Source organism: Sapajus apella, unplaced genomic scaffold (assembly GCF_009761245.1).
Source record: "Sapajus apella isolate SASKATOON/1434 unplaced genomic scaffold, GSC_monkey_1.0 scaffold160, whole genome shotgun sequence".
Lineage (NCBI taxonomy): Eukaryota > Metazoa > Chordata > Mammalia > Primates > Cebidae > Sapajus > Sapajus apella.
The window spans coordinates 1,164,493-1,191,557 of NW_022437100.1; the positions used below are offsets into that span (position 1 = coordinate 1,164,493).

Here is a 27,065-nt window from a genome sequence, read left to right on the forward strand (position 1 = left end):
AATGCAATGGCGCCATCTCCACTCACTGCAACCTCTGCCTCCCGGGTTCAAGCAATTCTGCTGCCTCAGCCTCCCGAGTAGTCGGGATTACAGGCGCCCGCCACCACACCCAGCTAATTTTTTTGCATTTTTACTAGAAACGGGGTTTCACCATCTTGGCCAGGCTGGTCTTGAACTCCTGACCTACGGATCCACCCACCTCAGCCTCCCAAGGTGCTGGATTACAGGCATGAGTCACCAAGACTGGCCCAGCCCCCTTCTTCACTATTTTCTCTACGCTTTTCATCTTCCACATCCTGTATGTCTTATTTATTGTCTGTCCTCCTCATGAGACTATCAGGGCAGGATTTCTTTTTAATCACTGAGTCCCTAATACCCAGTGCCTAGGACAGTGTCTTGCAGACAAGAACTCGATCAACATTCAGGAGGCTGGTGAAGTGAACTGGCCCTGCCAGGCTCAACCCTGCATGAGGACAGCTAGGGGAGAGGAAGGGAAACCAACCCTTTGAATCACTTTCTCATGGGCCAGCCCCCAGCAAGGCCCTTCACAGCCCATATTCTCAGAATGGTGACAATGCCAGCCTTGGTGGTAATCACAGGCTCTGTGCCCCACAGACAAGGTTCAACTCCCGACTGGGGGCCAAGCGCTGTGGCTCATGTCTGTAATCCCAGCATTTTTGGAGGCTGGGGCAGGCAGATCACTTGAGGTCAGGAGTTCCAGACTAGCCTGGCCAACATGGTGAAACCCCATCTCTACTAAAAATACAAAAATTAGCCAGGCATTATGGTGGGCACCTGTAATCCCAGCTACTCGGGAGGATGAGGCAAGAGAATCACTTGAACCCGGGAGGCGGGAGGCGGGAGGCGGAAGGTTGCAGTGAGCCAAGATGGCACCACTGCACTCCAGCCTGGGTGACAAGAGTGAGACTCTCTCTCTAATAAAAAAAAAAAAAAAAAGGGCCGGGCGCGGTGGCTCAAGCCTGTAATCCCAGCACTTTGGGAGGCCGAGGCGGGTGGATCACGAGGTCAAGAGATCGAGACCATCCTGGTCAGCACGGTGAAACCCCGTCTCTACTAAAAAAAAATACAAAAAATTAGCTGGGCACGGTGGCGCGTGCCTGTAATCCCAGCTACTCAGGAGGCTGAGGCAGGAGAATTGCCTGAACCCGGGAGGCGGAGGTTGCGGTGAGCCGAGATCGCGCCATTGCACTCCAGCCTGGGTAACGTGAGTGAAACTCCGTCTCGAAAAAAAAAAAAAAAAAAAAAATCCCTACTGGGCCACTCACTGTCTGTGTGACCCCAGGCAAGCTACCTTTATCATCTGTAAAATGGGGACAAAAATGTAACTTGGTGACGATTATGGGATGAGTGGGCTTCACCACCACACAGAAAGGACACTTGACAGGGGCAGCAGGCAGAGGCAGCCGAGCCACAGCGCCCAGCCTGTCCCCAGACCAAGCACTGGGGCAGGGGGAGGTTCATTTACCCCAATGCCCAGGGAGCCACAGACATCGAGAGACAGCCACACAGACTCCCTCGTCCTGCCATAAGGCAGAACATGGCATGACCCAGAGAAGTCCCAAGAGCTGGGAGGCTCTGGTGGGCTTTGTGGAGGTGGCATCTCAGCCAGGCTTCAAAGGTCAGGAAGATTCAGGCAGGGAGAGCAGCCCAGGCAGCAGGCCACACGAGCACAGGGGCACAGCTGAGGGCAGATTCGGAGCCCACCGCGTGTGTTGGGGGGGGGGGATACAGCTGGAGGAAGCCCTGGAGTGGAAAGGGACATTGCAGCTGGCTCCCATGTAGGGGGCGGCCCTTCCCCCACGGCAGCGCCTTTGCCGCTCAGAGTCCAACTCTCCAGCCCCTACCCGTGGTGACAGACTGGTGGGCCTCAAGGTCCAATCTGCACCTTGTTAAAGATGCCCTGTCGTGGAGGGAGTGGGAAGAGCAGTTTCCCAGGCAATGGCTCCAGCTACGCGTGCTCACCCAACCGTGGCCAATCAGTACCCCCATGCTCATTCCAGCATCCTGGTCTCCACAGGGGAGGACCCTAGGTCCAGAGAGGCCATCTGAGTTGCCAGGGGTCACCTGTCTGGCCAGAGCTTTGGCTTTCAACCAAACCACAGTGCCCTGTGCACCCTGCACTCCATCCTGGGAAAGCCTCTGTGGGCTCCCGGGACAGCCTGAGCTCACCATCCTCCCAGGCAACTCCGTGCCCAAGCACTGTCATCCTGCGTGGTCCAGCTTCTGAGACCCTCGCCACCTCTCCCCTATACCCAGTCCTTGTCTCTTCCCACTAAAGATGGGCGCCCCATCTACACCCCAAACCCCTCTCAGCTTCCCCATTCTGTTCTCCACCCACCACCCCAAATCCCCAGACCTTAGCCCTTCTTAAGAATTTTTCTTGTCAAACATGGAGATCCAGCCCCACTCCTGGGGGCCACAGAGCCCCTCCTTCTGGACTGCTCCTCTCTTTCACTACCCCTCCCCCTCTCCCCATCCCCTATTCCAATCGGCCTCAGTCCTGAGCCAACCCCAAACCAGAGTTCCCACAGCCCTGCTCCCCCACAGCCTCCAGGGCACAGCCCAAGCTCCTCTGCACTCCCAGCCCCACCCCAGGACTGCCCTTCCTGACCTCACTTCCAACCTCTCCCCAGGTGGCCAGATCCAACCCATGTGCTGCCCCTGAGCTTTGGCCCTGGAAGCTACACTAGTTAGTACATCCAGACCCCAAGCCCCAGGGCCTGCCCAGGCTCATCACTGTGGCTGAGGACAGTCACCTGCACTTGGACACATAGGTCCAGTAGGTGGTTCTTGAAGAAAGGAATCCCAATTCCCAAGCTCAAGTGGCACCTCCTCCAGGAAGGCTGCCTGGATTGCTCCCAGTGGGAGCAACCATTCTCTCTTGAGTGGAGCCATCTCAGGAACCTGCGAGCATACCAAGGGTTTGCTCTTGAGCTCCTGGGCTCAGCAGTCGGGTCCCTTCAGTCTGAGACCACACCCTGTCAGTTTTGGTGACCCGCTCCAGAGTGGGGGGCACTCCTCTGATGATCAGCCATGGGCCGGGCTGAGCGCTGGGGTGGCCCATCCATGCGGCCCTTCTCTGGTCATCCGGGGCAGGTAAGGTGATGCCAGCGCAGATGGCAGGCGGCTCTGGGACCAGGCAGGCAGGAAATCTGACCCTCCCGACAGGCTATCAGGGACCTGAAAGGTGGTAACTGCCTGAGCTGGGGGTGGGGACAAATAAGAATGGTGGGGGCCCAGGCCAGGGATACAAGCAAGCAGAAGTCCACCAATGTCTACCACAAAAGTGTTTAATATTCCATGGTGTGCAGCTTCTGAGTGAAAAAGACCCATTAATCATCCACGGGCTGTACATTCTCATGACGGAGCCCTCCCGGCCCCCAAGAGGGAGGCAGGGGTTGGGCCCTGTGAGGCATGGTTCTGCGTGTGCCCATGTGAAATGGGCGGGGCATGACATTTACACAGGAGAGAACCACAGACACCCATGTGAAGAGACACGAGGGGCACAGGTGACCGAGGGCCCAGGAACCGCCCGCCCTCCCCCCAACCGCCGTCCATGCATGGCTGAATCCACGAGGAACGTGAGCTGGATGGCGGAAGTCACATGATAATGGGCTCGGGGCTCCTGGGAGCAGAACAGGCCCAGGGCAGAGGGACGGACCTGAGCCTACCCGTGAGAACTTGAGTGTGCAAACCTGCGCACAGGTGTGAGAACAGGCTCCAGGGCAAGTGTTTAAGGAGAAGACACAGACACACTAGTGAGACCCACTAGTGGGAATGTGGAGACCCCAGGACAGGTGGGGAGGCCCAGAGCAGCAAGTACAGGGGAGTGGGCGCTCTGTCCCGGGGCTCCCACAGGCTGGGCAGGGCCAGAGACAGCCTCGGGGGTGAGAGGCCAGAGCCAAGGGCCCTGCGACTGGGAGTCCAAGGTTCTAGGAAGGCTCAGGGCGGGAGGACCCAGCTTCGCCGCAACTGGCCCGGGAAGAAGCCGCAGGTATCAGATGAGCCTCAGGCCTCACTGCTGCCGCTGTAGCCTCTGCTGCCGCCGCCTCGCTCCACCCACACGAGGCGGGCCTGCTCCTGCAGGATGCGGCCGCGCACCACCTTGGCCAGCTCCTCTGCGTGGCCCCACTCATGGGCGGGCACCTGCACCCAGGAGCAGGGCAGCCCCCAGAGCACCTGCTCCGAGCCACGGCACTGCCGCAGCAGCTCTGAGTCCCGCCAGCCCGGCCGGCCCAGCAGACCTCTGCCAAGAGAGGAGTGGGCAGTGGTCAAAGTGGGGGACCAAGACGGACAGGGAGAGAGGGACGAGGCAGGGGGGAAATCTGACCCTCCCGACGGTCAAGCGGGGACCTGAAAGGTGGTAGCTGCCTGAGCTGGGGGTGGGAACAAATGAGGAGAGTGGCTGGGGATACAAGCAAGCGGAAGGCCCCCAGTGTCTACTACAAAAGTGTTTAATATTCCATAATGTGCAGCTTCTGACTAAGGGGAAAGAGAAGACGGACAACCCAAGAGAGACAGATGGAGATGGGGGGGGGGAAGAGGCATCCTCCAGGAGGACGCTCTCTGGTCCAAGGGCCCGCACACTGCTCACTTTCCGCTGAGCCACCCACCCCCCTCACCTGACTTCCCGGACGTTCTTCTCGGTCACCTCCACGTGGATGACGATGGGGTAGACCTCATTCTGCACCAGCTCCCGCACACCCTGAGCACCCAGCTCCAGCAGGCAGTGCTTCTGCTCAGAGGATCGAGGCTACACTACTCCCGGCCCAGAGACATCAGCCTCCCAGGCTTTGCCCCTAGACAGGTCCCCCATCACACCCTCCCAGGTGCAAGTCCTGCTTCCCCACCCAGAGGGACCCTGGCAGCAAAGAAGGAGCCCAAAAGGAGAGACGGGACCTGGGCTCATGGGACAACAGACCTCCCCCTTGGGATCTGGGCCTCCCCCCACCCCGAGGATGGAGCTGACCCAAACCCACCCGCCACCCTACAGCTGACCGCCAGCTCCCAGATAGTGGCAAGTTCAAGGACAAGAATGTGTAGATGAGCTGTGGCAGTAGAACACCTCGAGGGGGACGCACAGGCAGTCAACTGTGCCCTCCCATCCAGGTGAGGAAACTGAGGACCAGAGGAGGGAAAGAATTTTCCCAGGGTTGCCCTGGCAGTGAGCAGCACAGCCTGGCTGGCACTCGGATGCTGGCACTCAAGCCCAGAACAGCAGCACCCACTCTGGAGCACCCCTGGGAGCACCCCAGGCCCGCCCCCAGCACCTACCTTCCCAACAGACTCCTGGATGGCCCGGATCCTGCTGCCCAGCCCGGGGATAGCAGGCTGGGCCTTGGGGGCTCCGGGTGCTGAGGATGGGCACAGTTCCTCCCCAGAGAGGGTTTCTGCACAGGGGAACAGAGAGGGAGAGATGGAGTCCGGGGAGTCTGGCTGCCGGAAACCCCCCAGCCCTCCCAGGCACACGGTCTCACCTGCGGGGCAAACTTGGAAGTCCAGCCGGGAGCTGGGCAGGTCTAGCAGGTTGCGGATGAGCCGGGGTGCCAGGCACTCAGGCAACAGCACCACAGGCCGCAGGGCAGACACCAGCAGTGGCCGCACCAAACTGTAGGGTCTGAGGCTGCGCTCTGGCTCTGTGGCAGGGGTGGAGCACAGAAGAGATAAGGGCACAGGCAGGCAGGGTAGCAACTCCTCAATACCCCAAAACCCCCACCACCCATCCCTTCCTCAGTCCTGCTCCTCTTACCCGAGTGTGCGCGCGCGCGCGCGCACGCACACACACACACACACACACACACACACACACACACACACACACGAGACGGTGGCAGTAGGCTCCTGCCTGCTCCCCTGCCCCCCCATAGGTCATTCTCCACTCAGCGGTCAGGCTTTAAAAAGCAAATCTGATCACATTAACTCCCCTGCTTTCGACACACCAGTGACCTCCCAGATTCTCAGAAATAAAAGCCACCTCCTCCGCATGGGTGACGCAGCCCTGCCTGAGCACCTGGGGAGGCTGCCAGCCACGGACCCCACACCACCAGCCTCCCCTCTCCCTTCAGCTGCCTCCAACCACAGGGCCTTTGCATGCCCTGGAGCCACCAGAAGCGTTAACCCTTCCCCGCCCTCAGAGCCTAGGTCCCACCTTCCCTGGTCCTCAGACAGCAGGGCCCTGGCATGTGCTTCATGGCCTCCAGTTCTCCACTACACACCTCACACTCTGTTCACAGGTGGGATTATCTGATCCCCTACCCACTCATTAGACAGCTGAATGAGGGCAGGGAGTCATGTCCCCAACGCCCGACAGAGCTGGTACTCAATACTCACCTGCTGTACCCAACACCCTCCAAGGCCACCACACCCAGCCATGCCTCTATGCCTGGAACGAACTCCTCTTCATCCTTGCAGTCCCCAGTGGAAACTCCCTCTCTTCCAGGAAGTCCTTCCTAACTACCCACTCCTCTTGCCCTAGATTTGCTGCTCCCTCAGCCCCTTCTCACTGGCCTAAGGCCTCACCCTACTGCCTCTGGGAATGAACCCCCGCCCCCCACCACAGGTGTGTCAGGAGCGCTGCCACACACACACTGCCAGACAAAACAGGCCGGTGTTTGTGCAGACGCACAGTCACAGCCACATGCAGCCCCGCAGGGTCTCCCTCAACCTTGGCAATGACCAGGGCAGGGGTGGGGCTTGTCTCTCAGGCCCCCAGCATGACTCCCACTGAACCCTCACAACAGGCCCTTCTAGGCCAAAGGGGCCACCCAGACTACAGGACACCCAGCGCAACACGGGATCCAGCTTTGCGCCCGCACACTCACCTCCACAGGGCTCCAGCAGCGGCTGCTCTGGGGAGTCCCCTGCGGCCGCTCCCACAGGCTTGGGCCTCACCAGCCGCAGTTGGTCCAGAGCTCTCTTCTTCAGCTGGGAGGGTGCAGGGAGAGAGGAGCATCTGAGAGCTCAGCCTTGCCCCATTAGGGAGAGGAGGAATCGGGACCCCAGGCTGAGTGGGCCCCACTGCCACCGTGGTCCAGGCTTGCCGGAAAAGCCTAGGTCAGCAAAGGTGCCCTCCTCCACCAGGCCCTCTCCTGTTCTGCCCAGCACAGTCCCCCAGGCAGGGGGACTGCACCTGCTGTAACCAACACCCTCCAAGAACACCACACACAGCCATGCCTCGGTGCCTTCTGCCTGGAATGAACTCTTCATCCTCAAAGGTGACCAGCCCTGAGGCCCCAGGAAAGCCAGCCCATCCGAGCCTGGTGGAGGAGCCTTAGGTCTACCCCCCAAGTTACAGACAGGGAGACTGAGGCCCAGAGGTCAAGAAGAACCAAGTATCACATAGGAGGCCAACTTTAGGGTCTCTGCCAGTGAATTAGCAATGTGGCCTTGGTAGGAAAACTGATGAAACCAATAACAGCACTGATTATACCAATACCGGACCGGTCTCAAATGCCTGCGACATGACGGACACTTGCTAAGCCCCTGAGGGGCCATCTCTCGCCATGGACAGCCTGAGAGGCGGTGCAGCCCCCACATCTTACAGATGAGGGAACAGCCCCAAGGAAGGTTCAGGAGATTGTCTAAAGTCACACAGCTGATAAGGGGCAGAGCTGGGGTTCCAATGCAGGCTGCCTGGCTGGGGCCCTGGCTCTTCCTTTATCGGATGTCTCTGAGCCTCACTTGCCCATGTGCACAGCAGGACATGCAGCCCAGCCGCCATCCAGGCATTGGAAGAGGGGATGTGCCTGCTGTTTTGTCAAATGCTTACTATGTGCCAAGGTACTCCTGAATACTAGGCATGCTGTATCTCATTTCATCTCTAACCTACCCTGCACAGTGAGCTCTGCTGTTCTGTTTTCTGGGCACATAGTAGATGACCAATTAAAGCCCCAGGGAAGGAGGAAGAGAGGATCTTCCTAGGTTGCTGGAGAACAGAGTTTGCTAGCTCCCTTTTGGACCCCACCCTTGGGGCTCCCCCTCCCGCTGCCCACCCAGCCATGCTCACATTACTGCGGGGACCTCGGTGCCGGCTGGAAGGCAGGCATTTCTCCTGAACTTCTAGGAGCTGCTGGGCTCTGTGGGAGAAAGTGGGATCATGTGTGTAGGAAGGAGAGCCCATCATCTCTTCTCAAATGGTGAGAGACAGTGGGAGGAGGGAGAGCACCCCCATCTGGGCATGGCTCCCAGGGGGACCCCATCTCCGGCTCCTGGCTCTGCGTTACCTCTGATAATTGGGCACAGTGCCCCGGTCCAGGTCCCGCAGAGTGAGGGGGTCAACCCGGGTGCAGAACCATTCCTGCCTCCGCTTGTACGCCGGGTCCACCAGCCGAAGAATCTCTTGGGCTTTCACACAAAGGGCATGGGGATCTGCCCTCTCGGGCAGGGTGAGGTTGGCACGGATGTAGAAGGGCTCGGCCCCTGGCCCCTTCGCCCAGGCTTCTAGGGCCTCATGGAAGGACTGGCAGGCTGGGCAGGGATAAGGCAGGGAGGACAAGAGGAGGAAGGTGAGGTCCAGGAGTGCCCTTGGTGGGGCCACAAACGTGGCCCTCTCGAAGCCTGAGCCCCAGGACCCCACCTTCCCCTTCTTAGAATGACAGACTTAGGTTCAGAGAGGGCAGCCACTTGCCCAAGCCCAGTACCCTCTAGGAGCAGAGCCAGGACTCAAACCCAGGTCTCTGGACTTCTAATACAGTGCTCCTTTCACTATAAGCTGCTTACAGAGGAAGGGATAGGAGGAGGCAGCAGCAGCAGCGGGGAGCCAGGAGAAGGGCAGCTGGGGCAAGGCCAGTCCCTTCTCAGGCCTTTGGTCCCCAGCATGCACCACGAACTAGAGAACCCCTCTGTCGGGCCATCAGCTCCAACTCCCAAGCCAGACTTACCCTTTGAGTCCATCAGGGAGGGGAGTGAGGACCCCTGGTTCCAGAGCAAGGTTTTCTGCTGGGCCTCGGCTTCCAGGCATGCCCCCTCCAGACCAGCAGCTTCCACTCTTTGCTGGGAGAAAACCCAGGCAGGGAGGGAAAGAAGTGAGCCTCTAATAGTAGAGCAGCCCAGGGGCTGGAGGAACACTGGGTGTAGGGGTGATCACGCCTCACAGTTCGGATAGTGCCCCCTCGGGAACTGCCATGCCCAGCCCAGTCAGACCCACTCCCATCCAAAGGACCCCCCACCAACCTGCCCAGCTCATCCAGGTCTTTCCCCAGTTGAAGCACAGGGATGTACTGTGCTGTCAGTTGGCCCCACCTCCCAGCCCACACCCAATCAGACTTCAATTAACCCTGGCTGAGCAGGGCAACTGCAGCTAATCAGTGGGCCCACTTCTGCTCTGGCCAATCCCCAGAAGCTCCGCCCAGTGATCTTGATCCACCAACCAGGGGGTGTCCCGCTGGGGCCAAAGCACTGACTCCACCCCCCAGCTCAGGAGGCGGGACCTCACCTCTCTTGGTTCCATCCTGGCTGACCCAGGCCCAGAGATCACCCTCCGCACCACAGCCCCAGACCATCTGTCCCCATAAAATGACAGTCCATCTGGGCCCTTGTCCTGTGGCTCTGGGCCCCCTGGGGGGCTCCGGCCAGACACTCGGATAGCCAGAGACCTGAGAAGGGAGAAAGGAGATGGGAATTAGAGTCCAATCAGTACTTGGATTTAGTTCAGCATTCTGGGAAAATCACAATGATTCCATTCCCCAAGTATGCCATGACTCGAATCCCCAGGCCTCTTTACATCTTCTGTGCCCTCTGCCTGGAATGCCCTTCCTCACCTCCACCTGGGAAATGCTGCTCATCCTTCAAAGCTCAAGTCACAAGCAGCCTCTCCCCTGGACCCCTAGGCACCCGGTGCGGTGGAGTCTGCCACAGGGGCACTCCAACTTTGCCTTGCCACAGCCCTTTCATTTCTTCCATCAGAACAAACACCTTCAGGACCAAACCTGTATACTGTTCAGCGCTGAATCCCTGGCACCAAACCCAGTCTCTGGTACATAGCAGATGACTAATAAAAGCTTGTTATGCGGCTAGGCGCGGTGGCTCATGCCTGTAATCCCAGCACTGTGGGAGGCCAAAATGGGCAGATCACGAGGTCAGAAGTTCAAGACCAGCCTGGCCAACATAATGAAACCCCGTCTCTACTAAGAATACAAAAAAATTAGCCAGGCGTGGTGGCGGGCACCTGTAATTCCAGCTACTCAGGAGGCTGAGGCAGGAGAATTGCTTAAACCCGGGAGGCGGGGGTTGCAGGGAGCCAAGATCGCACCACTGCACTCCAGCCTGAGTGACAGAATAAAACTCCATCTCAGAAAAAAAAAAAAAAAAGCTGGTTATGCTCACAGTCTGGTATGGGAGGTCGCCATTAGCACGTGGCACAGATCTGAAGGTGGTTACAGCCAGCAGTGGAAGCAGAGAGAGCCTTCCCACAGAAGAAGTGCCTGGGCTATACCCTGGTGAAGAACAGAAGCACTTTGGTGACAGATGGAGGGAACGGAGTTCCAGGCTGAAGGAATAAAGTAGAGCAAAGGTATGGAGGACAGAATACAGGATATGTGGAAGAACTAAGTAACAGTAGTAGCAGCGGGCACTTCCTGGGTGCTCTCCATGCGCCAGACACCATGCCAAGCTTCTTGCCCTAATTCTCATTTCACATCCGGGGAAGCAGCTGCCAGAAAAAGCAAACTGGAGCCAGCCTTTAAAGGGCATGGAACAGAGGCGTCTGGTATTCCTCCCATGGGCAGTGGGACCACTGACAGCTAAGATGTCACCAGAATCCCCATCATAGTAGGGTTCTGTCTGTCTCTGGATGAGAAAAGGTGAGGCCTTGGGGCCAGGCTCAGAGAGAAGTGAACCCCAAGTTCCCTGCCAGACCCCCTGGCCTGGAGGAGGTGGGGGGACCAAGGTTGGCAGGTGTGCCGGCTGGAGAGGCAGCAGGGCAGAGTCTCCTCCCACCCCAGCAGCTGCAGCCCAGACACAGCTGCACTGCCCCCTGCTGCCAGCCTGGGGAGGGCAAGGCTGCAGGGAGCTTCACCCAATTGGCATGGCTGTAGGGAGCAGCCCCGCCCCCTCAGGTAAGACACAGAGCCAGGCATGGGAAGCAACGTTCAGCACACCTTGTGGCTGCACGGAGGTGACCTGGAAAGGGGGCGGGCCTGAGACCCAGCCTGGCTATGCTGGCCGTGGTTGCATGGCTGGAACACATGGTCCGCTCCAAACCCCAGCACAAACTGCACCCTAACTTGGGCAAATGAGCCAGCTGCTGAGCGTCAGTTACCGCATGCATAACACAAGGCTGACAACGGCACCCTGGACCTCTGTGGGTGTCGGGGGGCACATGAAGCAAATAAAAGATAATGCAGGGAGAGGTGGAAACCAGAGGGCTCCGGGGCCTCCACACTGCAGGACCGGCCCTTAGCGGGTGCTGACATTTACTGGGTTGTGGCTGACGCAGCTGGATAATGTGATACAAGAGAAAGCAGAAGGCTGCCCCCCCCACCGCCGCCCCGGTACATCCCACTGTCATCTCGGGACGCTTTTGTTCCAGGCGTGTGCACTGGGTTTCCCTGCGGGTTGTGGTCAGACAGTCTGAGAAGAGCAGCACGCAGTGCACCAGCAGGAACGCTGGGGTCAGACGGCTGGGCTGCTCAGCTGCTGAGCCTCAGCTCCACCTACTTCCCATGGGCAGCTGTCAGAACAGGGCCCAGCAGACACTAAGTGCTCAGTCAAAACTAGACATTTACTGGAATCAGGTGTGATTCATAACAAATCACCTCTCTCTCGCCTCAGTTTCCCCACCTGTTTTAAATCCCGAGACCACTGACCATCATGGACTCCCGGACCAGAGCCCAGTGAGCAAAGGCACCCAGGCTCTGCTGCCAACCCCACCCCACCCACCCCCTACTCGCTCCCTCTTCCACCCACGTCTCCTCTGCAATGGAAGCATCAAGGCTGACCTCAGCCTTGACCTCAGGCCTTCAGGCTCTTCTTGACAACTCCTGCAGCTCCCTGAAGACCCAGCTCAGGCGTCCCTCCTCCAGGACGCCCCTACCAACATCCCCAAAGGACCAGTGACTTCTCTGAGCCTCCACAGACAGGGATACCCGCTCCCAGCACTCCTCAGGGTCTGCAGAGCCCACCTGGGGTTTGCCAGGAGCAGGGTCCAGAGAGGGTCCCTCCCACCCCAGCCTCAGCAGACAAGCAGGAGGGGTAGAGAAAGGTCACGGCAGGGAGAGGGGCTGCTTGCTCCCCACTCCCAGGACTGGCTGACCAGCTGGCTGCCTCCACGCCTGTCTGTGGGTGCTGAGAAGCACGGCGTCCCTAGCCAGCAGGTGATGGCTCCCAGCCCCTCCCCAGTCAGGTCAGGTCACAGGGACACAGGAACAGGTAAGTCTGCCAGCTCGGCCAGCTCTGAGCAGTGATGGGCCACATGGCCTCAGTAAGTGTCGCCCAGGGCCCTGTGGGAAGATCTCTGAGTAGTCTGCGTGCCTGCTTGGGACCAGGTGAGGGACCTGGTGCTGAGACTGACGCATGCCACACAGATCACCTCCATCAATCCTCCCGACAACCCGAAGGTTGAGGTAAGGGAAACTGAAACAGGAACGTTAATGGCACAGCCAGGGGGCCGTGGAGCCAGGCAATGACTTACAGTAACCCTCTCTTTGCAAGGAAGGTGCCAGAGATCCCCTGGGGCCACGTGACCGAGCAGGGGCAGTGGCAGGGCTATGCTGGGGAGACGGCACCCCGAAACCCCCCAATGCTTTCCATGCCGTGCCCCCTCTCACCCAGCACCTCACTTGGCTCATATGCTCTCCCTTGCTGTCCCTCACCGGCTATCTGTCAGCCGGACCCCGGCCTGCCCCAGTCCCTGACTATCCATCATCCCCTCCCAGGCTCCAAGAGCTGGAAAGGGCAGGGCAGAGAGGCTAAGGGCAAGAGATGAGCAGAAAATGGGAAAGAGGAGAGAAAATCCCCAGCATGGTGCCCAGCACACAGTGGGCACACAACAGGCAACACAGCTCCAGCAGCCCGGCGCACAGTGGGCGCACGACACAGGCCTGAGAGCCCCAGCAGCCCGGTGCATAGTGGGCGCACGACACAGGCGCGAGAGCTCCAGCAGCTAAGACGGGAAGGCACATCAGAATCCCCAATCAGCTCTGAGGGGCCTGTGACTTGGGAGCAATATCTAACTGTTGGAACTTCAGTGTCCTGGTCTGTGTGACCAGGTTAAAATTCCAGCCTTGCAAAGTTGCTCTGGGGGCTAAACCGCAATGGCAGCAGTCATCATGGCAAAGAGCCAGCGTGTGCTGACATCCACTGTGCGTGTTCTGAGCATTCTAGAAGGGATACTGGGACCCCCACAGTGACCCAGGAGACAGGCACTACTAGAGCCCACTTTATAGAGCAGGAAACTGAGGCACTGGGAAATTCAGAGACTTGCCCACGGTCCCACAGTAGCAAGTGCTGGCACCAAAGCCCGTTCTTCCCACCTCACCATAAGACACCCCCAGGAGACATGCAAGCTGCCCCAACCAGGGCCCTGTCCATGCCCCCATCTCCCCTCTGCCTGTCCACCTCCCTCCCTCTCTCTCTCCCTCTGTCCACCACCTCCACGCCCTCCCCAGCCTGTGTTCTTCCCCAGGAACCCCTCTCCTCCCCAGGAACAGCACGGGCAGCAGAAGTGGCCCCATGTGATTGTGGGGCCTGGGCAGGGCAGGGACAAAGGCTCCTGCTCCCTGGCTGCATCCTGGCGCCCCCGGGACAGCAGCCAGGACCCCTGCTGCAGCCCAAACTGGAGGAAGGGAGGAAGGGCTGAGGCGGGCAGGAAGGGAGATGCCTCCACCCCTTTCCCGAGAAGCACGTCCTGCTCAGGCAGAAACAATGTCTTACTAGGCCCACTGCCGGGGGTCAGGTGGGGGCAGGGCCTGGGTGGACACTGGGCTGACCAAGCTGCTTCGGAGGCCCTGGTCCTACGCTGTACTGATCTGCTGTGTCCCTCTGCACCCAACACCGCCACATTCCAGTGCTGACAGTCTGTGCTTCTGATGCCCTTTACAAAACCCAAGTCCAATCAGGTCACTGTGAACCCAGACCTGGTGCTTCCCAACTGTGTGACCCTGGGTAAGTTGCTTAACCTCTCTGAGCCTCTATAAAACAGAGATCATCATAATTATGCCTCCTCCCAGGACAAAGGGCATGCTGTAAAAGAGCCAACAGCTGGCCTTACAGTTAATAACCAAACCTTCCCAGGGTTCCCAGAGTCTACAAGCCAAAGTCCGCACTCTCCCAGCCTGACTTAGGACGCCCTGACTTCTGCCCTCCCCCTCACTCCCCCTGCAGTCACTGGATGTTCTCCCTACCTGCCCTCTCCTCCCAGCTGAGTCCCAAGACCACAGTGGCAGTGCGGCCCCTGCTGTGCCCCAGCCCTCCTGAGATCCACTGGCAAGTCTGAACAGTGGCCACACACCGTGGCCACTAACAGCACGTGGCCTGCAGTGCACACTTTGCACTAATGGGCTTTGTGACTCCTGTTACCGGCCTGTGGCTGGCGCAGTCACAGGGAGTCCCAGCCCACCCACAGCATGAAGCTTTGCTGGGCGGCTCAGTCCCAGGGACTCAGGATAGGCAGGACATTGGGACAAGGAGAGCTTGTAAGTAACAACTTTTACCGAGCACCTGCTGCAGGTCTGGCAGAGCTGGGGGCTTTGCTTATGTGAGCAGAGCCCTCAAAAGACCCACATGCAAAAATGTCATCTCCCTTTAGCTACTGAGGAAACAGGCCCAGAGAGGTGAGGGGACCAGCCCGGGTCACAGGGACAATCAACAGTGGCGGCAGGATTTGAATCCAAGGGCTGCCCTTGTCTATGGACCTTCATCTTCCAGCAGTTGCATAAAGCAGGGGTGAGGCAGCTTCTCCTCCCGCCTTGCCCCTGTTGCCTCTCAGTCCCCCTGGCTCCACCCACCGCAGGCAGCCGCAGTACCTGTTAAGGAAGTCCAGGCCACAGCCCCGTGCCAGGAGGCCTTCCGGCTTTCCCAAAGGCCACACGCTGTCAGAGGAGGACGACGAAGAGAGGCCAGGGGACCAGGGCTTAAGTGTCACACTCCCTGGGCAAGAAGAATGAGGTTCAGGGGTCTAGGACCGGAAAACGGGCAGCCAGAGTCCATGACTGGGACAGACACCCCTCTAACCCAGGACCCGAGGGCCTTGGCAGGTTTGACCCAGGAGCACGTCAGACCCACATGGGCTCAGAGATAGGTCAGGGCCCACCAGGCTGACCCCGCAGTTTCCCGGAAGAGGGTAAAAGGTGGCCCAGAACTGAAGAGCCTCATACATCACAGCCAGGAAGAGGAGTGAGGGCCAGGACTTGGCTCAGGGTGAGAGGCCGGACACAAGGCCCCAGGGGCCTCCCAGGCACACGGTGGGGCATCAGGGAAGGGGATGCAGGCCAAGGGTAGGGCAGGTGGCACAGACTCCAGGTGGGCTGCAAAGCCATTCCCCCGACCCGGGATGAGCCCTCCCCACTGAGCTCAAGGGCTGTTACCTGTGATGTCTGACATGCTGCTGAAGGATCTGGGCAGAGAGAGGGCAGGGAGGGGGCAGGAGGTGAGGCACGGTGGGCACTCTGCCTTGCTCCCTCGTCCTGCCCCCACGCCAGAAAAAGGTCTCACAGCCACCAAGCAAATGCAGGCTAGACTCAAGGCGGGGTCCCAGGCACAGGGCACCCATGCCACCTGGCTCTCCTAAACTCACAGGGCAAGAAGTTAATGTCTTGGTCTCTGTCCATTGTTGTTCAACCCAGAATTCCCTGGCATGCCCTTCAAAGCCAGGTCTTTCAATGCCTCCTCCTCCTAGAAGCCTCCCCTGATCTCTCACCCTCCTTTGCCACCTTTGTGGTTTGTGGCTCCCAGGTACGCCTCCTAAATTAAACCATGACCTCCTCATCGGACACCCCCTTGGGACAGACCCACGCAGACCAAGGCCATGCTGATCACAGCCTCTCAGTGCCCAGCTCCTCACCGGTAAAGGAATAAATCAAGGGCTACTTACAAGGGGGAAACAGTGACAGGGAACGTGCCCAGGAGGCGGGTATCTCCCACCCTTGGTCTTGCCATCAGAGGCTGTCCCTTGGTTTTTCTGGTCCCTATTTGCTGCTGATGCTCAAACCTGGGGCCTGGCTTTCCTGCCCAAGGTCCCTGACACCTTGAATTATTCTCCACGTCCCCTAGTCCTAAAGCATCAAGCTTCTCCTTGGGCACAGATCTTCAACGCTTGACCTCCAGTGACTCTCCTGCCAGGCTAGGGCTGAGTTCACTCTGCCCACTGGCCTTGTCTTAACCCTGACCTTGGTCACCCCGTGACTCACAGGGCCTGGATTTCCAGAGCTCCAGCCACCTGAAGGCAATAAAGGGAGGTGACTGCCTGGACCGGACTCTGGCATCGCAGACTCTCAGAGCTGGCTGTTCGGGAAACAGCAGCCCCACCTCCCTGGGCGTCTGCTGCTATCTCCAGCCATCTCACCTCTTAGGGGGTTCGGGGTCCTCCTCGCGCTGCCGGCGGAGGATGGAGCCGGCACTGGGCGGGAAGGGCAGGATGGAGAGCCGGTTGATCTCCTTCTCACTGTCTGTGGCCTCCTCCTGCAATGCCATGACAGGGCCTGGGTCACCCCTGCTGCCCGGCACCTTCCCAGTCCTCAGCACACCTGGTTTGTGCCCATTCCACAGATGAGGAGCAGGGCACAGGGCACAGGAGCGGGCTCTGCAAGGTTACAGTGTATGGTGGCTCCCCAGCTCTCCCAGCACCCAGCCCCGGCAAGGAACTGGTTCTGGGTGAGCTTCAGTAAAGTCCTTGGCCCCCCTGCGCCCCAGTGTCCTCCCCTGTGAAATGGATCCTTCAGAAATCACTCTCTGCCTTAGTAATAACGCCATAGCAGCGTACCCCTTTATTTGGGATGGGGCAGGTGTCTTACCGAGGGGTGAGGCTCAGATCCCCCCATGACAGCGGCCTCCCCCGTTGCCTCTGGGCCTCCCAGAGGGGAGGGGAACTCGCTCAGGCTCCAAGTGCTGCTGAGGTTGGAGCACAGGGAGTGGGAGGAGGCACAGGCCTGGAAGAGGGAGAGGAGAAGGTGAGCAGTGCCAGGCCCATGCCAGCCACAGCCTTTCCTGACCGCCTGCCACGTGCCAGCACGGGACAGATCCCTGTCCTCAGGGAGCTCACAGCCTAGAAGGAGAGACAAACTGTCAATCAGCAGACACAGGAACAAAATACCGCCAAGCTGAGACCACAGCAGAAGGAAGCTGCCGGCCGGAAAACACACAAAGACCCCACCCAGCCTGGGGCCCAAGTACTTCCCAAAGAAAGTATGGTTTGAACTGAGAGCCCGAGGGTATGCAGGTGCTAAGCAGGTCCAGCTGGGATGGGCCAGGCAGAGGAACAGCATGTGCAAAAGCCCTGAGGCAGGACGGTGATGCATTCCAGTTAAAAGGCCAAAACCCATAGAATCCGGCTAGAGGACAAGAGGAACCTCATCTGCAGGGCCTCTTGGGCAGGAAAAGGGACTCTGTCTCTACCTAACCGCAAAAAAGCCAACTGGAGGTTTAAAAAAAAAGTCATCAGGCTGGGCGCAGTGGCTCACGCCTGTAATCCCAGCACTTTGGGAGGCTGAGGTGCGTGGATCACCTGAGGCCAGCCTGACAACATGGAGAAACCCTGTCTCTACTAAAAATACAAAATTTGCTGGGCATGGTGGCACAGGCCTGTAATCCCAGCAACTCGGGAGGCAGGAGAATCTCTGGAAGCCGCGAGAGGGAGGTTGCAGTGAGCCAAGATCGTGGCATTGCACACCAGCCAGGGCAACAGGAGTGAAACTCTGTCTCAAAAAAAAAAAAGTCAGGGATTCATGCTTACCTCCAGACCCCAGTGCTTCAAAACCAGGCCTGCAGAGTTCACTGTCAGGCAACTCAAAATAAGCAAAAGCAGGCTAGGCGTTCACGCCTCTAATCCCAGCACTTTGGGAGGCTGAAGCGGAAGAATCACTTGAAGTCAGGAGAGTGAAACCAGCTGAAACCCCGTCTCTACTAAAAATACAAAAAACGTAACTGGGCCTGGTGGCAGGTGCCTGTAATCCCAGCTACTAGGGAGGCTGAGAATAGCTTCAACCTGGGATCCAGCCTGGGCGACACACCGAGACTCTATCTCAAAAAAAGAAAAAAAAAGGAAATGTCAGAGCTCCCGGCAGCAGCCTGAGGACCATGGTCCAATGTACAAAGGGTCTGGGCCTCCAGCTCCAGTGCCAGCTGGCTGTGTGGCCTTGGGCAAGTCCCTGACCCTCTCTGGGCCCTGTCCGATGAGAGGATTAGACCAGCTGGTCTCTGAGGCCCAGGTTTAGCATTCTGACAGGCACACAGGACCCCGGGTAGCCAGCCTTCCCCAGCTAAATGCAAAGACCACCTCCAAACTATCCTTCGTGTCCCAGTAGCAACTCCAGAAACTCAGAGACCAACATGCACCTTTCCCCCCCACCCCCCGGCTCACCAGCCCAAACCCAGCCCACCCTGGGTCCCAGTTCCCACGCCTGACAGGGCTCTTCCCACTTCCCCCAAGCTTCCTCCCCTGGCTGAGGTCTCCCACCAGGGCTGGCATGTTCCCAGCCCTGGCCAAGAGCTCCTGCCAGGACCCCCACAATCCTGACCCGCTCACCTTGAGGCAGGTGCCACCCTGGGCCCGCTGCAGCTGCACCTCCAGCAGAGCCTTGGTGCCCTCCAGGCTGGTGAGCGCCGTCAGCAGCTCGTCCCGCTCTGCCTCCAGGCCCCGCACCTGCTTGCGGTACTGGTCCTTCTCAATGAGGCTCTGTGAGTACTGCAGCTGGATCCGGTCGCGGCTCTGGATGGCCTAGGGTGGGGGGAAGGGAGGCAGAAGCTGAAGGAGCCACCCTGGCCCAGCTGTCCAGGCCTATGACTTGGAGAATGGGGACAGTAACGAGAACTGCAGCTATCACTTACTGGGCAGTGTGTGCCGGGCCCTGAGCTCAGTATCAGTTTATTTAAATATCTTCACACTAACTGGCTACGTTAGATACTAATCATTCTTTTCATTCTGCAGATTGGGGAAACAGCCTGGAGGGAGAGAGCTGGGATTCCAATCAGGAAGTCCATTTGCACGATACCGGCTCTCACCATTCCACCAAGAACTGAAAACCTTTCCATGAGACCTGCTATGTGCCAGGGGCTTTACTCACGGCATCCCAGTTGGTGGAGAAGCCGAGTCAAACCCAGCCTATTGCATCCACGGTGAAGACCAGGGGCTCTGCAGCTGGGCCCATGGCCCAGACCTGTCACCCACGGCCTTAGAGCTGGGGGGAGCCCCATAAAATGCAGATTCCTGAGGCCCACCCCGGACACCTGAATCAGAATGTCCAGAGAATGAAGCCCCAGATTTGCATTATGAAGCCTGCCACGGGATCCTGAGGCCATTTCTAATATACAGACTTCGGCTGGGCAAGGTGGTTCACATCTGTGATCCCGGCACTTTGGGAGGCTGAGGGGGATGGATCAGTTGAGTCCAGCCTGGTCAATATGATGAAACCCTCCCTCTACTAAAGATACAAAAACTAGCCAGGCATGGTGGTGCATGCCTGTAACGCCAGCTACTTGGGAGGCTGAGGCAGGACAGTCATTTGAACCCAGGAGGCAGAGACCACAGTGAGCTGTTACACCACTGCACTCCAGCCTGGGCGATAAAGCTAGACCCAGTCTCAGAAGTAATCCTAATAGTAATATGTAGACTTGAGCTCTTCCAGTGGAATTCACACTTGGTCAAGGACAAAAAACTCCTGCCCGCCACTGCTGCACATGGAGCCTCACACCAGGAGGCTTGGGGGCCTGGTGGCACTGGCCGGAGGTCCTCAGCCCACCCCACAACCTTGGCAGGAGACAAGGGTCATAGTGCCCAGGGACTGAGAGCCAAGGTTTGGGGAATTTCTTCATCAGCAGCGATTTCTAAGCACCTCCTCTGTGCTGAGCTTGTCTTTGAGATGGAGAGAACAAGGGATTCAGAAACAAAGACACCAGGGTCAACTTCTGTAGCTGTCACGGAAGCTGAGATGAGGCCGGCGGCTCCAGGGTGTCAGGTTGGTATCTCAAGGGCTCCAGGACCCGTCTGTCTCCCCGCCGCCTAGGTGCCGCATCCTAACCCACAGGAGCTGCTCACTCTCTTTCTACCATTCTAGTCCCCTCCATTCCTCCTTGTCTCCCCCCACATGAGAACTAGCAACTGGCTGAGGGCCTGGCACACAGCAGGCCAGGCTCACCTGGTCCCGCTCCTTCTCAATCTCCTCCAGCTGAGCCAGGACAGTGGCCATGCGGTGCTTGTACAGGTCACAGTCCTTCTGCAGTGTACGGTGCTTCAGCTGCAGGTCTTCCATCCCCTGCAGGTACTGAGGGCGGCACAGGCGGGGTCAGACCACAGGGCTGGGGACCATGAGAAATCTCACCAGCAGCTGCCCGGGAGGGCCAGTGAGAGACGCTCTCCCAGAGCCTGAGACCCAAAACACGCCCCCTCCTGCCCAGCGGAGTGGTCTGAGCCACTGACTTTACCTCCCAGGCCCTCAACTGCCTAATCTGTAAAATGAGAAGAATGACCATCATTTCACCCAGCTGGCCACCCTTGGCCTCCCCACTGAAGCCCAAACCGGCCCCTTCCCCAGCTCTGCGTCTCCCACGGTGCTCATCGCCTTCAGCTACAGGAAATAGCTGACGTGGGACTGTGTGTCTCACGTACTGCCAGCCTCCCCTGCTGGAGTTCCCCCTAAGGGAGCAGGCACCTTTGTTTTGCTCACTGCGGCGTCTCAAGCACCTAGAAGGGTGACTCCATCAATATCCGAGAGTGAATGAACACAGTCCTCAGCACAGCACCCGCGTGAAGTGGATGCTCACGGAAGGCGTGAGCACGCCGGCCCTGCCGGACACCCTCCCCAACCAGGGGCAGAGCACGGGCAGGGCCCCACCTGGTCTCGCAGCTCCTCGGCCCACTGCAGCTCCCCCTGCACGGCGTGCAGCTTCTGGCACAGCTCCTGCCTGCTGTCCTGCGCCTCCCTCCAGTCATGCTCTAGGATGTCCAGCAGGATTCGCTCAGAGCCCGGGGCCCCCGGCCGGCTCGCCTCCTGCGGATCGCAGGGCAGGGCCACCTCAGGGTCTGGCTCAGGGCCCACCCTAGGCATGGGGAGGAAGGGGACATGCAGCTCTCCAAACCCACCCGACCGGCTCTGCCATGCTGGCCTGGGGCCTTGACCTCTCTGGATCTCCGTCTCCCGCTCTGCAGAGTGGGCGTGGCCCTGCCAGCCCTACCCACCGTCAGAGAGCATCTGGGGTGCAAATAAGCTAAGTGGATGAGGGTGTGGCTGGACAAGTTCAGCCAGGATCTGATTCCAAAGCAAGCACCAGGCGCGCACTCAAGTATTGGCCCTCACCCAGCATCCGGGCCAACAGACAATGGCCACTTCCAAGGCCTACCCGCCCCCCATGACTAGGGGTCTTCAAGGGGCTGAGCCTGGCCCAAACAGGTAGACCCAGGGCCTAAGATCCTGCCCGCAGAACCATACCCAGTCAAGTGCCCCAATCCCAGGAAAGGCACCAGCTCCCATCCCCCACTTCCTGCATGGAACAATGGCCAGGAGCAGGCCCATGCAGCCGCTGACCTGCCGCTGACCTGCCACAGGACACTACGCAAGCCTGGACCACCAGACCACACCCTCTACAAATCAGACCAAAGCTGGGACCCTTTCCCCAGAAAAATGCTCACACTCAAAATCAAGTGGACAGTTTTAGGGAGTTCGGGGGCCTTCTGGAGGCTGCTCACACACCCCAGACCAGGCGTCCAGAGACAGCCACGTGCTAAGGGCCCTCAGCTCAGAGCTTCAGGCAGGAGGCTGCTGGGACTCCATGCAGATCTCAGATTCCTCATTCTGAAATCCTCAGCTTCCCAGGCCTTGGGAGGATGAGTGAGCAGCAAGAGGGCCTGTTTTCCGGATCTGACCCCACCCCACCTCTGTGCCCACAAGCCCCAGCCCTGGTACCAGCTGCAGGCCCTCCTAACCCCCACAACCCCCATGCCCATGAGCCCCGGCCCTGGTACCTGGTGCAGGCCCTCCTGCAGCTCCCGCAGTGACGCCGTCAGCCGCTGGTTCTCGGCACGCAGCTCACAGACAAGGTCCACATTGTCCGGCTCCTTCTCCTTCTCCTTCTCCTTCTCCTTCTCCTTCTCCTCCGCCCCAGGAGGCGGCCCCCTGGCCCTTCGCAGCAGTGCACACTCTTCCTCCAGCCGACTCACCTTGAGCTTGAGCTGATCCACCTGGAGCCCAAGACATGGGTCAGCCCAGAGGGGGACACACTGGGAGCCACAGGTCACAGGGGAGGAAGACCTGCTCCCTCACTGGGTGCCTCCCAGATTCCCAGAGAGGCCTGAGCAGAAGCCCTCCCCGGGCTTGTCTGTGAAGACGGGACAGGCCACACAGACATAAAACAAACGGCTGAGGAAGGAGCATGGGGCAGCCAGGTCAAGGACACCTCCCGGGGAATCCACTCTAAGAACTTGTAACTGGATGTGCCGCCTCACCACGTGCTGTCTGACCGGCATTCCGACACTGAGTGCCATCAATTCAGCCCAGTATTCTCATGGCAGAAAAGGAGGAGGGGCCACATCAGGAATGAGAAGAGCCGGGCGCGGTGGCTCACACCTGTAATCCCAACACTTTGGGAGGCTGAGGCAGGCGGATCATCTGAGGTCAGAAGTTTAAGGCCAGCCTGAGCAGCATGGTGAAACCCCGCCTCTACTAAAAATAAAAAATTAGCCAGGCATGGTGGCACATGTCTGTAGTCCCAGCTACTCGGGAGGCTGAGGCAGGAGAATGGTTTGAACCCAGGAGGCAGAGGTTGCAGTGAGCTGGGATTCCACCACTACATTCCAGCCTGAGCGACAGAGCGAGAGAATGTCTCAAAAAATTTAAAAAAAGGGAGGTGGGGACCAGGCTAGGTGTGGTGCTCACACCTGTAATCCTTACACTTTAGGAGGCCGAGGCGGGCGGATCGAGACTAGCCTCAGTAACACAGTGAGACCTCGTCTCGACAAAAAATTCAAAGCATTAGTTGGGTGTGGTGGTGAGCACCTATTATCCCAGCTACTCAGGAGGCTGAAGTGGGAGAATCACTTAAACTTTGGGAGGTTGAGGCTGCAGAGACACATGTTCACACCACTGCACTCCAGCCTGGGCAACAGAGTGAAACCCAGTCTCAAAAGAAAAAAAAAGTGGGAATCAGGGTCAGACCCCAGCTCTGTTTCTAGCTCTGTGTGACCCTGGGCAAGTTATGGCCCCTCTCTGTGCCTCAATCTCCTCATCTGTACCTGGGGTACAGGAGAGGAGAGGGTGATGGTTTTGAAAGTTGAGGGTCTCATCCGGCACAGGAACTAGAGGCCCCCCAGACAAGCCAACATCTCACCTCAACACACTCTCAGGAAACAGACTTGAATCTGTCCACCCTGAAAGGAATTCCTACAGAGCCTCTGCTCTCTAAGATCTGGCTGTTCGTTCATCTCCCTCAAAAACTCCACTTCCAGGGTTCAGGTTTCAACTTTGCTACTTCTAGGCTCTGTCATCCTCAGCAAGTCACTTACCTCCTCTGGGCCTCAGTTTCTTCATCAGTAAAATGGGCCCTGTCAACCTCCTGGCCTCATCATTCGCCTCCCAAAAGTATTGCAAGAATCAAACAAGACAGCAAGTGGGCAGAGACCTCTAAATGGTGAAGGGCAGGCCACAGAGCTGCCACACTGTGACCACAGCTTTAAATCAAATCCCAGGCCCCTAACTGATCACCAGTTTGGAGTGTGCAGCCAGAATTGGGCCCAGTGCGATGAGTGGGCAGCTGTGGGGTGACCGCTTGGCTGGGGGAGCAGATGTGCACGGCCAGTTTGCTGGACTATGAGAGCACTCGGCCAGGGGTGACGCACATGGGGTCTGAGGTGGCCAGACAGTGACAAGAGTGGCAGCAGGTGGCAGGCCATAAAATGAAGTCATTGTTGGGAAAAGGTCACAACGACTTTTGGTGCTACAGTCAGGCATGCAACATCTGGTGCCCTAGGACCGCCCTGGCCTCTCGTGGAAAATGACTTGCTAGTCCCCCAGCCTTCAGAGGCCAGAATGGCACACCACACACACATACACACACACATATACACACACACATACTCGTACACACGCACACACATGCACACATACACACTCATACACACACGTACACACATGCACACATATACATGTACACACGCGCACTCACACACACGCACATACACGCACACATACAAACGTGCACGTGCACACACATACGCACACATACACGTGCATACACACACAGGCACACACATACACACACGCACACATATACACACATACACAGCCACACACACACATACACACATATATACGCGCGCGCGCGCACACACACACACACACAGGCACACACACAGGCACACACATACGCACACATACATACATGCACACACACACACATGTACATGCACACACAGGCACACATACACATACACACATACACACGCGCACACATACACAAAGACATGCACACACACATACACGGGCACATACATACACACGCACACACATACATGCACACACAGGCGCACACACACAGGCACATGTACACAAATACACACACACACAGGCACACATACACACACGGGTCTGGAGGCTGGGTCAGGCAATTCCACAAATGAACAGTCCACTCCTCCTCCTCCGCAAGAGACAAAGAAATTCATGACTCCTGCATTCCTTTCCACTCACAAAACACGCTTGTGAGCAGGCAGAGAAAGCTCGTTACAAGGACAACTGGGGTCACACCCGCTCAGCAAACCGCAGCCACACACCAAGGCCTCCTCCCTGACCCTGGGCCAGCCAGCTTCCCTGATTGAGCTCAGAGGACAGACACCTGGGTGTCTCCGACGGGCACCAGGAAATATGGATGTATTTAATCCTAGCGTACAAACCCACTGGGCACAAAATTATAGTGTTCGTGCCTTCAGTTTATGTTGCTTAGAAATAACAGCTCATTAAATTTGCACCTTATAAAACATGGTATTAAATCTCAGCCACCACACACCTGTCCATGGGAGGTGGGGACACAGCTGCCACGCACAATCAGCTGCTCTGTTCAGATCCATCTGCAACACCTTTGTTAATTTTGGTGCAGAAAGCTCCAAACAGTTAAATTTATAGCAGTTAAGTTTAATTTCTTTATTTTATTTTTTTTTTTGAAACGGAGTCTTGCTCTGTTGCCCAGGCTGGAGTGCAGTGGTACAATCTCTGCTCACTGCAACCTCCGCCTCCCAGGTTCAAGCACCTCTCCTGCCTCAGCCTCCGGAGCAGCTGGGATTACAGGCGCCCACCACCATGCCTGGCTAATATTTTGTATTTTTAGTAGAGACGGGGTTTTACCCCAGGATGGTCTCAATCTCCTGACCTGGTGATCCACCCGCCTCCCGAAGTGCTGGGATTACAGGCGTGAGCCACCGTGTCCAGCCAGTTTCACACTTTAGGCCCCTAAAATAGGAAAAAGCAGCCACTCTGCCTCAAGGCAGATAACCTAACTCCTAGAAGGTCATCCTATGCAGACTTGCAGCTGACCTGCACACGTGCAAAGGCATCTCCAACCATCTCTTTTCCATTCCCCTCCCCTGTCCCAGCAGCCCCCAGATGGTCACACACTCAGGACATACCCCCCATCCCAGTCATATCCAACCCAAAGGTGGGGCAAGCAGTGCGGGCTGCAGCCTCTCCCAGTGCCCCTCCCCTCGGCCCCCACACCGCCCTCTCTGAGCAGCGCGTTATTTCTTCTGAGAAAACCTTACAGCAACTCAGAAATCCTTCAATCCTACCAGGCACAGTGGCTCACACCTCTAATCCTAGCACTTTGGGAGGCCGAGGCGGGCCGATCATCTGAGGTCAGGAATTCAAGACCATCCTAGTCAACCTGGTGAAACCCCATCTCTACTAAAAACACACAAAAAAACTAGCCAGGCATGGTGGCACGCCCCTGTAATCCCAGCTACTCAGGAGGCTAAGGCAGGAGAATCGCTTGAACCTGGGAAGCGGAGGTTGCAGTGAGCCGACATCGAGCCATTGCACTCCAGCCTGGGTGACAGAGCAAAACTCCATCTCAAAAAAAAAAAAAAAAAAATCCTTCACTCCTGGGACATTGGGAAAGTGCTCAAAGCAACTTCTCTGTGCCTCAGTTTCCTCCTTTAGAAACAGGAAAGGTACTGTTATCCACCCCAGCATAGGGTGGCTGGAAAATTAAAGCGGTCTGTGCATGGTAAGCACTTAGGACAGTACCTGGTGCACGGGGGTCTTTCATAATTGTTACGTCATCCGTATCTGAGATGAGGATGAGGAAACTGAGGCACAGAAACGCAAGCCCTGCCCATGCCGCATGGTTTTTCACAGGAGATCTGGCCTGAGATCTGTGTCCCTGTCCCTGCCCAGCACCCCTCAGAAAGCAGGGCCAGCCGCAGTGGCTCATGCCTGTAATCCCATAGCTTTGGGAAGCCGACCGAGGCAGGCGGATCACAAGGTCAAGAGTTTGAGACCAGCTTGGCCAACATGGTGAAACCTCATCTCTACTAAAAATATAAAAAATTAGCCGGGTGTGATGGCAGTTGCCTGTAATCACAGCTACTTGGAGGCTGCGGCAGAAGAACTGCTTGAACCCGAGAAGCAGAGGTTGCAGTGAAATGAGACTGCCCCACTGCACTCCAGCTTGTGTGACAGAGTGAGACTCCGTCTCAAAAAAAAAAAAAGAAAGAGGGCCAGGCGCGGTGGCTCAAGCCTGTAATCCCAGCACTTTGGGAGGCCGAGGCGAGTGGATCACGAGATCAAGAGATCGAGACCATCCTGGTCAACATGGTGAAACCCCGTCTCTACTAAAAATACAAAACATTAGCTGGGCATGGTGGTGCGTGCCTGTAATCCCAGCTACTCAGGAGGCTGAGGCAGGAGAATTGCCTT

General features: G+C 57.7%; 1 protein-coding gene across 2 annotated transcripts in view; it reads right to left on the minus strand.

Moving 5' to 3' along the window:
• Positions 1–3,915: 3,915 nt before the first annotated feature.
• CARD10 (caspase recruitment domain family member 10) overlaps positions 3,916–27,065 on the minus strand; it is a 27,983-nt gene continuing 4,833 nt past the window's right edge. Inside the window, exons 4-20 of one of the 2 annotated variants that reach the window (XM_032266725.1) lie at positions 22,130–22,345; positions 21,003–21,158; positions 20,307–20,432; positions 18,698–18,889; positions 16,968–17,102; positions 16,520–16,635; positions 15,543–15,571; positions 14,982–15,105; positions 9,455–9,614; positions 8,901–9,012; positions 8,244–8,487; positions 8,027–8,096; positions 6,843–6,945; positions 5,499–5,657; positions 5,296–5,411; positions 4,644–4,756; positions 3,916–4,267 (exon numbers count right to left, since the gene is read on the minus strand). In XM_032266725.1, coding sequence (XP_032122616.1) covers positions 4,030–4,267; positions 4,644–4,756; positions 5,296–5,411; positions 5,499–5,657; positions 6,843–6,945; positions 8,027–8,096; positions 8,244–8,487; positions 8,901–9,012; positions 9,455–9,614; positions 14,982–15,105; positions 15,543–15,571; positions 16,520–16,635; positions 16,968–17,102; positions 18,698–18,889; positions 20,307–20,432; positions 21,003–21,158; positions 22,130–22,345 — 2,409 coding nt within the window. In that variant the 3' untranslated portion in view covers positions 3,916–4,029. Of the gene's footprint in view, positions 4,268–4,643; positions 4,757–5,295; positions 5,412–5,498; positions 5,658–6,202; positions 6,426–6,842; positions 6,946–8,026; positions 8,097–8,243; positions 8,488–8,900; positions 9,013–9,454; positions 9,615–14,981; positions 15,106–15,542; positions 15,572–16,519; positions 16,636–16,967; positions 17,103–18,697; positions 18,890–20,306; positions 20,433–21,002; positions 21,159–22,129; positions 22,346–27,065 lie in introns of those variants that run through there. The other variant, XM_032266726.1, reaches the window with a different exon arrangement.